The sequence below is a fragment of the Rana temporaria genome, chromosome 1, assembly GCF_905171775.1.
Source record: "Rana temporaria chromosome 1, aRanTem1.1, whole genome shotgun sequence".
In the NCBI taxonomy this organism is placed as follows: domain Eukaryota; kingdom Metazoa; phylum Chordata; class Amphibia; order Anura; family Ranidae; genus Rana; species Rana temporaria.
Window position 1 is genome coordinate 363,385,134 of NC_053489.1, and position 11,843 is coordinate 363,396,976.

An 11,843-nucleotide genomic window follows, 5' to 3' on the forward strand; every position below is an offset into this window, starting at 1 on the left:
TAGCCGTGTCTCATCTCTGCTTCCTTGCACCACTCTGCATATCACACATATCATAGATGAGACGAGGGTACAGCAGTGTAGCAGATGTGTAAGACAGTGGGCGGTGGGACAGAAGAGCAAGTGGGTTACAGTGGTGGGACAGATGAGCAGGGGGGGTTCAGTGTTGTGTCAGATGAGAAGGGGGTTACAGTGGTAGGACAGAGGAGCAGGGGGTGTTCAGTGATGGGCCAGATGAGAAGGGGGTTATAGTAGTGGGGAAGAAGAGCAGGGGGTACAGAGGTGGGGCAGTTGTGCAGGGGGGTACAGTGGCAGGGCAGAGGAGAAAGGAGGTACATTGGTGGGACAGGTGAGCAGGGGGTTACAGTGGTGGGGCAGAAGAGCAGGGGGGTACAGAGGTGGAGCAGAAGAGCAGGGGGTTATAGTGGTGGGGCAGAATAGCAGGGGGAACAGTGGTGGGGCAGATGAGAAAGGGGGTTACAGTGGTGGGGCAGATAAGCAGATAAGTTAAGTGTTGGGACAGTTGAAAGGGTAGTTCAGCAGTGAGACAAAAGAGCATGGGGGTACAGCGGTGAAGCAGATGAGAAAGGGGATACATTGTTGGGGCAGATGAGTAGGGGGGTTACAGTGGTGGGGCAGATGTGCAGGGGGTTACAGTGGTGGGGCAGATGTGCAGGGTAGTACAGTGAGGGGACAGATGAGCAGGGGGGTACAGTGAGGGGACATATTTGCAGGGGGTACAGTGATCTGAGGTGTGAAGGTGCAGGAATTGGGGCTGATCTGAGTACTGAATGTACAGGAATTTGGGCTGATCTAAGGCATGAGAGTGCAGGGTGTTAATTAGTTACTGTAATGGAACCCCAAATGGGACAGGGGTTAAAGCCGTTTAGGATATTCCATTCCCGAACACAAGGCAGCTACCGATACGCCACAATCCGGCGAACACGACCCATAGAATAATACGCGACACAGCTCTGTATGAAGTTCAAGCAGGTTTGACCATCTTTATTGAGAAAGCAGGCTCTTATATACACAAAAAGAATACTGCAGTAACCAAATGAACAATGACCCAACTCCACCCACAACATCATACAATGCTTACCTAATGAGCCCCAATACACATCTTTTAGTAGACATCCTGACTCCGGCACTGACCTAATTTACATGATCTAATTAACTACAGTTGATGATTCAGACACATGACCTTTCGGCTGTCTGTTAACTTGCGATACACATTATCATCAATAGACCTTCACACAATACAGGGTCAATTAGCACAAGCAACAATGAAAGATCCTTATAAGCCATCACAACAGACAGACAGGTGGGCTGCAGTCCAAGACATATTCTGCATGTCCATTAATTTCTGGCTCATGCTTTCTAAGAGCTTCTGGATTCCACGGGCCCTCCCGTTACAGTTACTATCACTCAAGTAGTTTACATCATTTACTTTATAAAAAATCCTTTTTGTGATTCAGAGTGTGAAGTTAACATTTTTGTGCTCAAAAGGTTGCCTCCCCCTGGGTTAGTGAGTACATAACTAGATGTAATTGTATATTTTATAGTTGCTATGGGATATACAGTATTTAGCAGTTTATGTGTAGTTCAGGTTTAATCATGACACTGACAGACTTGGCAGAAACCTATTTATCGACTTGCCAGGAACTTTATCTAGCTGATTAAACCGCTCACATTTTTGTTGGAGACAGATTCTCTTTAATGTAGAATGAGGCAATAAAACAAAACTACCACCGACCAAGTTGATGCTGAAATGTGTTTGTACTTTCTAAACTATTGACGCTTTCATTATAAATGTCAGCTGTAACATCCTCCCCCTCATGCCCTATGTATGAACTGGCATAGTGTAAACTATTGTACAAAGCAGAGCTAGCAATTTGGCAATTCTGAAATTGGTTGCAAGAAGATCAATGGTCATATTTTGTGCTAGGTGATGATAGCTCACATGAATATCCATGAAAGCTGAATTTCAGACAAATACGCAATAGTATATTCCTTTAAAAATAATGATATGCATACAACTAGCATAAGTACTTGAATTTGTCTTGGTATAGGCCTCTGTCATGTTTTACATACCAAAATTCAGACTGGGAGATGTTGGTGAAGTACTAAGAGGGGAAAACGGGCAATAGGACATTCATTCTAGAGCCCCTAGTAACAACCAGCGATTTCCTCACTTTGAAGGGATTTTGTTTCACTGTCCTGATGTGACTATAGGACAGGAAGTGAAGGAAAAGCTCCCCAAAGGGACTCAGATGACGAAAAAAAAATATACAGGGTTTAAAGCCCTCACTCTATCCAAATGGAAAAAAAAAGTTTGCCTTTAGTTCTAGTTTAACTATAAAAGAGAACAGTGTTGGTTGGTGGTCAATATTTTGGGGGAGGGGGGAGGCAAACAAACCTGGCCCCCTTGCTCGCACTACCACCCCCCGTGAGGCTCTCAAACAATCGGTCAAAGCGGCAATCCACTCGCACTACGCCTGGCACAATCAATGGCCTTACCTCATGCTTCGGTAGAGGTGCAGGGAGTAGGACAAGGTGGTGGTATTGATGAACTGCTGAATCCAGGGTAGGGCTCCTGAAAGGGGCCATTGCTTCTCCTCCAGGCTGAACAAGAAGCAGGTCCTGAGACCCGATTGGCCGGGAGTCCTAGGACTCCCGGCCAATCGGGTCTCAGTTCCCGCTGCCTGATTGTCTGGGAGGAGAAGCAGGAAGACATTAACGAATATTAATTTGCTAATGTCACACAAGTGGATGGGCTTGGCACTCAGAGCCTACCCTTTTTGAAGCCAATTAGACCCATATAGAACCATATATAGACTGTTTTTCTAAAGTTTTTTAGTTTTTTATTTTATAATATTTTCTTTATAAAAGTAGACGTAGTAGTCATTGTAGAGCTGTTCCCGAAATGTTAGTCTGATTGTAGAATTAATCCAGCATATTCCAGCAAATTGCATTAAGTTGCATAAAACAGAGAATGGATGAGAATAAAGAATTTTAGTAATATCTAAACTCCTGGTGGCCAAGTACACAGCACTTGTTGTGCAGACTTCGGGCCCTCTGCAGACAGTATTCCGTGTTTTCATTAGCTAGGTGCTTACTCTTTCTTAGATAAATAGTAATAGCAATGATCCCTCCTCACTTTTGTTTGCATGTCTTTAGTCACCGACCATTTTCTATAGTATAGCTACAGTTTCTGACCATCTCCTGTTGCAAGCCTGCAGTCTCTGACAGCTTTTAGTAGCATAACATTTATTTAATATTATGTGCTCCATTTTGTGACATCAAGGGCACACTATAGGTCCCCTATATCAAAAAAACTGACCACCACAGATCTAAACACTTAAAGTAAAGATGGCAACATGTCATGTTTGAAATGGATACTAATTTGGACTAGAAAGTTGGACTTTAGACGACACACAGGTAATTAATGTAAAAATCTAAGGGTTTTTTATTATTGAAATCTGCTGCGACACAGGAGAGTCTCCCTACAGGATTCTCTATTACGCCAACTTGCCTGGTCTCAAGCCTGGCTACGTTACCTTCTCTGGGTTACCTCTTGGACAGATTATCCCTGCCCACTCTACACATCAGATCTTTATCAGTGTGCAATCTTTTGGTGTTTTAGAGCTAGATACACCTGGAAGGAACCCCCTTTTTTCTGCTTACCAGCAGACTGTGCTTTGCTTAATACCCCGCTGTCTTTTATTATAATTTCTACAAATTCAACTGGCTATCTGGTTTAGATACTCTGCCAGTGTGTTGGTATTCAGGCTCGTGTTTCACTACTTAATATGACCTGCCTACCACCATGCTCCTGAAGAAGCGTCATGTATAAGTATCTCTTGTAATTTGAGTTTACTTACGGTATGTTATTACAGTTTTTTGGAAGTGATATTATAGCATTACTCTGGGCCACATACCGATGATTACTACATTGATATTTATGAATGTACTTTTATACAGATTTCGATAATAAAAAACCCTTAGATTTTTACATTAATTACCTGTGTGCCATCTAAAGTCCAATTTTCTAGTCCAAATTAGTATCCATTTCAAATATATCGGGACTTTGGCACACTTCATCCACAGTGTCACCCTGTGAGGATGCACATTTAAGCATTTCCTTTAAAACATGTCATGTTTACTAGTTTCAATCATTTATTTATGCTTATTTTAAATTAAATTGCAATGCCAGCAGCCAGCTTTACATAAAACTGTTGTATATGTTTAGAACCACATTTGACGTCAACGTGAAGGAGAGAACAGTGTAAAAATGGCGAGTTTGCTCAGAAGTTTGTCACTATGAAAATTACGACGCTAGGGGGAGACTTGTTGCTGTAAAACACTTTGACTAAAGTTATTCAAGGCTTTCCTGGTGATATTAAAATACAAAACAAGCTGATTTCTGTGCTGATGGAAACAATTTGCATTGTGCTTTTCTGGGTAGGCAAATCATTATCTAAAATCTTCAGTAATTTCTGTTTTTCATGCAATCCACCATCCAGGATATATAATAACATTCCTCCTCCTTAGTTCTGTTACAGGAACTGTGTGCTTTACTTTCCGTTTGTTACTTCTGAGATTTTTTTTTTTTCCTTTTTCTTGGAAAGTGAAAAGAAACACATTTTGTATTCTTAAGAAAAGCAGCAGAAATCAGTGTAAACACTTGGCAGTAGGAGAAGGAACAGTCCGTCCGCTCAAACACATGTCTTACATCTTCCTAACTCCTCCAGTTTAAAGAAATACACTGATTGCATTCATCCTCAGTCTGGAGAAACTAGTGCAAGACTTAGTTAATATGGCTGCAGCATGGAGTTTAGTAATGACCTCAAACTCTGCTCCTATGCAGGGAGGGGGGAAAACGTTGAGCTGTGACCTAGTGAAATGATCCTGCAAGGAACCATGGATCTTTTAAATTTTAGATAACCCCCGAACAAAAAATTGGATCTTTTGCAGCTTACCTGCCCTAAGATATGGTGGGCTGCATTTGTTTTCTTTTTTGTCTGTTTAATACATTTTTATTAGAAGGTATAAAACAGTTTATAATGAAAGAGAAGGGTACATTTCCCCAAATTGTCAAGTACAATTGTCTTACATCATAGCATGTAGCGGGGTCGGCTTGTGGGAACAGAGTAGATACATTTGATAAACTTTCTAATTAAGGGCTGGTCATTAGACCTGAGCCAGCTCGATTCTCTGGCTTAGGTGTGGAGCAACATGCATTAGGAGTGTCTCCTCAGGAGATGACGTACTTCAATGTAATGGAACCTCAGTTTAAAAAAAAACGTGTACGACAGTAGCAAAGAATAGAAAGCAATTAGGAAAAGGGGAAGGGAGAGATATAGGGGGAAGGAGGGGGGGGGGGGGTGGGGGGGTACCCTGCCTCTGCAGAACACCAACTTATATGCTAATCTTCTAAACATAACATAGTTATGCCTTTTGGGACATCAGTTCTGCATATGAAGCTGAGAACTTAAAGGTAAACCAACAGGACCATATCTTCTTTGATAGATCAGATTTATGTCTGAGTGTGTACGTGCTGTCTTCCATATGGTAGATCCGGTCTACCTCCACCAGCCATTGGTGTAATGTGGGGGTTTTCTGTTTCAACTATTTGGGAATAAGGGCCTTGGCTGCGTTCATTTTTTTTATACGGTCCTATTGGTTTACCTGTACAGTGGAACAATACCTCCCATGGGTCATTTGGAACTGCAAAGCCCTTTGATCCAGTATAATATAGTGTCCCAATATGGAAGGATGTGTGGGAGTGAGCACGAGTTGCCCGTTCTCCACATCCTTGCCAACAAAGATCTAACGTAGACGGAAAGATTCTGTGGAGTACCATAGGGGTGTAGTGCCACCAGCATTTTGTAGTTTACCTTTGCTGCTTTAGAGGATATGGAGGAGATGTGGGTTAGTTGAAGTATTGTAGAACAATGAGTTTCTGAGAGTGGGCCGTGAAGGTCTTGTTTCCAAGTAGCAAGAAACATGTGGTTGATTCTCGACAAGTAGACTCTCCACCGGGGTTAGATCTTACAGGGACCGCAGTGGTGCATTTTTTTTTTCAAGGTTTTATTCCTTTTATTTTCTATTTGTGATTATGCCAGTAACATAAGTTCAGTCCAAGAATGACAAGGTCTACTTGTCTTCTGTATCAGGACAACAGAAACAAGACAGGACTACTAATACTCTCTCACTGTCTAACATAGATGGGTGTGGTACTGTAGTGCACTGGGTTGGCTGAGAACAAGGTAATTGATTATAGTCACAACAGACAGAGAGTGGAAAAAGTTATCACACGTCTTCTGGCAAGATCAACAGGTATTTTTTTTAACTTAAAACATATATAACATAAAAAATAAAAAAAAAAGAGAGAAGTTGATGGTTAGGGATTACATACACTTTAGGAGCTGTTTTTAGCCACTTGGACTTTAAGGCTGCTTTCACACTGAGGCGCTTTACAGGCGCTATAGCACTAAAAATAGCGCCTGCATAGCGTCTGTAAAGCGCTTGTCCAAAGGATTAGTGAAGATGTGTTCTTTTATTCTGGCTCATCGCTTGACATCACCTACACTGTCTGCTCTCAGAGGGAACAGAATGAATTTAGACACAAGCTTAAAGGAAATGAGAGCAAATGCAGATTTCTGGAACCATTTTATGGGGGATAAATGTACACAAAATTTTAAAGGAATAGCAAAACAATTGAAAATTTAGACATAAAGCATATATGTATTTTTTGTTTTTACTTTAGTTACATTTAAGGAATGAACCTCATAGTTTTCTTTAGTGCTGATCAAGTTTTCTCTATCTTTGTCACTTTCTTTTTGGAACATTTAAAGAAACAAAGGAGCAAAAATCAAGTTTACAGCAACTAACTTGGAAATGTTTCTGTTATGATTGTAGCATATGTGATTGTAGATGTTATAAGTATAGAATTTTACAATAAATAATCGATGTATAGAACAGAAAGAACATTTACAGCGATCAGCTAGCAGGCAGTTCAAGATGCTACAATGACGCTGTCAATGTATGAAATGAGCGCTTGGAACGCTTAAAGCTGGAACTTTTAATGACCTAGATCACCGTTTCTCAACTCCCGTCCTCAAGGCGCCCCAACAGGTCATGTTTTCAGGCTTTCCATTATTTTGCACAGGTGATTTGATAAGTTTCACTGCCTTAGTAATTATCACAGCCATTTCATCTGAGGGAACTTCTAAAAATATGACATGTTGGGGCGCCTTAAGGACTGGAGTTGAGAAACACTGACTTAGAATGATTGACAAAGATCTCAGAAGCAGACAGTTGTGCCAAGCATTCCTTTCTGCTGTCTAATACAGAGATTAATTATTTACATTACTGTAGACCACAATAGCCTATCCTTCATCAGTTTTGCTCACTGCCAATTAGAGGCCATCATCCTTCTCATATCTCTGGAACATTAATTGCGAGATCTTCCACCCACCCACCATGGAAATGACAAGCGGTCTGCCTGTTTGTAATGGATTTTTATGGGAAATGTAGCAGTGAGACAGCATTAGGAAGGAACTCTGAAAACGTACTGTTTGAATCACTTCTATATAAGAATTTGCTGGGTGACCTATAGTGGCCTGTTCAACATCCTTTTTATCCGCCAGTTCATCAAAGTGAATGTAACTACTCAGGGTCAGAAGGCACACTGCTAACACAAAACGTGTCTGCTGCAGCTAATGTATGGAATACAATGATGCTCTGTGTCTTGGAAATCAATAGCTGTTCTATTTTCTTTCAGAATCGTGCTCCAATGTGGTCTGCCCAGGGACACATTCTTGTGTTGTGGACCAGACAGGAAGTGCCCATTGCGTCATGTGCCGTACATCCCCCTGCCCGATGCTCGCGCTTGACTACATGCTGTGTGGGAACAACAATGTCACCTATCCCTCTGCCTGTCATCTTCGAAGAGCCACTTGCTTCTTAGGACGATCTATAGGGGTTCGTCACTCAGGCAGCTGTGCAGGTATCTATTTATTTTCTAAAGTTTATATATGGAGGATGATGCATCTTTTACAGTAGTTTATAGAGATATTAGAAGCCTACAAAGTGCTCTATGGCCATATCAAAGCACAAAACCTTAGGTCAAGTGTGTGCTTTATTCAGTAAAAAAAGTCAGATGGAGGCAACACACGGCCGGACTTTCCGAGAAAAAAAGCCAGTCTGACTTTTTTCTCAGAAAGTCCGGCAGTGTGTACGAGGCATTAGTTGACCTGTCATATCGTTACATTTTACTTTACATTATATTTTACTCTAGTTACATCATACATTTAAATACAAAAATGTTACGCAACCCTTTTATCTCTAGGCTTTATCCTTTCGATTCCCTCAGTAATAAATGGAAATATGGCTAATTAAAGGGGAGTACCTAAATTATATTACACGCATACTCCTTTTGTGTTCTACTCAAGACACATAAAAGATTTGCTTTTGTTTTGATTTTATCATTTGATTTTAGCAATTTCTATATACAGTGAAACCTTGGATTACAAGCATAATCCATTCCAGGAGAATGCTTGTAATCCAAAGCACTCGCATACCAAAGCAAGTTTCCCCATAGATGTCAATGGAAACGAAGATAATTCGTTCCACATTGACTTCTATTGCATGCAATACCGCATGTGGCCAGAGGTGGGGTAGGCACCGAAGAGCCTCGGAAAAAATCGGGGACAGCTTGGCTGAACTCGGAAACCCTCGGAAAGGCTCAGTAAAACACTTGAGAACGGAGAATTTCCAAGTGATTCCGAGTATTTCCAAACGGCTCCGTACCGTTCCGAATGTCACCGGCGCCCCTGCACCTTCTGACAAATGTGGTACTGCACATCCCATTGGCTTGAATTCTGCTCGTTTTCCGAGACAACACTCGCAAACCGAGTCAGGATTTTTTTTAACAGTTGCTAGACTTTCAAAATGCTTGTTAACTGCGTTACTAGTTAACCAAGGTTCCACTGTAGAAGTTTTTTTGTTTGGCATATTGCATGTGTGTTTGCTTGTTCTTTAATTTGACTCCAGTTACAATCAGAATTACTTTAGTTTCTATTTTGTTAAATCTTTTTAATTTGTGCACCATTAAAGGTTGAATCAAGAAAATATGTATTTCTTAATTGTACAGTACAGGACACAGGATTATAGTCTTATAATATGGGTTATATCAGGGCTCAAAATTTCAAGTCCTGAGCTACTAGCCAGGCCTCAAGAGTTACTCGCCAGCAGTTGCCCCACCTAATTCATACACTGCCCTGCGCCTAATTGTACCCGTAAACACGCCCTCGTAGATTATCTCATGGAATGACAATGTTTTATGCAGAATCAAGTTACAAAATTAAATATTACCAACAACAACTTCAACAAAATGGGACAGGGCACTGGGGGCAGACCAGAGGGACAGGGCACTGGGGGCAGACCAGAGGGACAGGGCACTGGGGGCAGACCAGACCTTTTATTCAGGCTGGCAGAGAGGAGAGGAGCTGCAACACAGCGGGAGGGAGTACAATCTAGCGCTGAGATCCACACAACTGCACAGCCATTGACACCATAGCACAGCGCACACTGACAGCGCACAGCACACATTGAGACCAGTCTGTTCAAAGTGCTCAGGCTAAACTGTTGGACACTTACATAGAGCACAAGGAGAAGCAAACTAGAAGGCTGCGGCTCTCATGTCAGGGCAACTTTCAGTGAGCGCTGCACCGGAGTGGTCATTTTTGCAATCCTCCACCTCACTCATTACTTTCTGCTCTCCAGCTACATTGGTCGGGGCCCGGGGGAGGGGGGGCAGGCTCAGAGAGGTCATACTGTTAGGTCCCATGGCTTAATGAGAATTGTAAGGAGAGCACCTGTGTACTGCTCTGCCTGTGCGCGGCTCACCAGACTACTTTTCCCGAGCACGCACCTTTCCTCTTCGGCCGCCAATCTCATCGGGACTCTAAGTGTAGGCACAGATTGGAGGGAGATTGGTCATGCAGCCCTGTCATCACTCGCCCCCAACTTAAATCCACTCGCCAAATGCTAGTAGGCGAGTGGAAATTTTGAGGGCTGGGTTATATGCAGTTACCTTCAGGTAATTAGACATGGGCAAAAAATGCTTCAGGGAAATCCTCTAAAAATAACACATCCCACTCCCAGCAAGTCTCATTTTTTTGTTGGTGTCTATAGGTGTTGGACATCTTCCTTTTAAGCTTACCTCTCTTGTGTTGAGGTTTTGAATTAGGATGTGGGGCCGACCTGTAAAGTCACTTTGGGTACTAGATCTTGCGAGGGCGCTTACCTTGGCACGTGATGCATCATGTTGAGTTTGCCACAGGGTCCAGGACTCTGGTCTGCTTATGGTGGAGCCCTGTCTCTGAAATGCGCCTCAGGGGTATGCCCATCATAGACCACCAAGACAAGATGGGACTGGTCCTTATTACCCTGCCCAATATGGAAGACAATGTAATATATGTAATATACAATGTAATGTAGGATGCAAGATTTATATTTTAATGACAAGGTTTGACACTGTTTTCTATGGCTTGGTAATTTTAGGATTATCTCAAATAAATTAATATTGATATCCTTTTTATTCTTTTTACAGAGCACTCAAAATTTTCCATGGATCTCGATGATGCAGTGAAGAACTATGTGTGAAGTCATCATGATTTAATAGCCATGTCAAAATGAGCACACGGGCATTCCATGTGTATATTGTACATAGCGTGAGGCATATTTATTAACTGGAATTGTTATTTATATGTATCAGACAGACTCCACTACCCAAGCACACTCATAACAGAGTTCAAGAGCTAAACTCTTGAAAACTATAAGATGGTATGATATTGTGTTGGAAATGCTATGTTTTATTAATCTGTTGCCACTATGTATTGGTGGACACAACCCATGTTTAAATAGCATTTTGAATGTGTACCTAGGGCAAAAGATAACTTCCCTCCATGTTTTCCAGGTTTGCATGGAGGAGTGCAGAGAATATTATCCCATACCAAGCCAAATATGATATTGAGACCACTGCTTTACTGTCACCTGAAGACACAAAGGAAAGCTAAGGGACATTGTGAAACATAAAAATGAGCTGTTATCATCAGTTATATTACATAAGTTAGTGAATGAATCAAAAGATTGCGATCGCCTCCCCTCCCCATAACAAAACACCAGAATGATGCCCACATGACATTTATTTAGAATACATTGATCGTTGTAAGACTATTGTACCATATGACATGAAAACATTTGTTGCTGGCACATCCCATGCCAGCATATGACAGCCACATCAATGGGCTTTCTGTCATTGTATAATCCCTATCTCCTGTTCAGTTTTGGGTGTAACTTGCCTCCTAAATGTAAAGGTCAGAGACCACAGTGCTATTTTTTTCTATTTTTCTATCTCTTGTGTCCTTTCTCTTTTTTCTATCCATGACAATAAAAGATACAAATGTAACACATATTCATTGTTTCTTTAATGGAATTAAATGCTGTTGGATCTAGAAGATTAGCCTTTTTTATAGACAAGATTATCCTTGTTTCTATATACAGTATTCTTTTTTTACATTATTCCTTTTCACATTAGTCCCCTTTTACACTAGGCGGATCCGTCACAGAGGAGTCCGCCAGCTCAGTGGGCGATCTCTCCGTGGATGACAAGCTACTCTCTGCTCACTGAGCGGGGAGGGGCTTGTACAGCGCCGCTGTCTTCTATGGAGAGATCTGATGAAAACGGACAGCATGTCCGTTTTCATCAGATCTCTCCCGATCCGCCATGGACGGATGGTGACGAATTGCCATCCGTCTGATTTTAGCGGATTGAG

The 11,843-nt window shown here is 41.7% G+C and overlaps 1 protein-coding gene across 1 annotated transcript in view; it reads left to right on the plus strand.

The window, feature by feature from the left end:
• Positions 1 to 11,522, plus strand: part of FSTL3 (follistatin like 3) — an 84,578-nt gene extending 73,056 nt beyond the window's left edge. The window contains exons 4-5 of the mRNA XM_040322085.1: positions 7,787 to 8,011; positions 10,619 to 11,522. Of these exons, the coding sequence (XP_040178019.1) occupies positions 7,787 to 8,011; positions 10,619 to 10,671 (278 nt within the window). The 3' untranslated portion in view covers positions 10,672 to 11,522. The remainder of the gene's footprint in view (positions 1 to 7,786; positions 8,012 to 10,618) is intronic.
• The last annotated feature ends 321 nt before the right edge of the window (positions 11,523 to 11,843 follow it).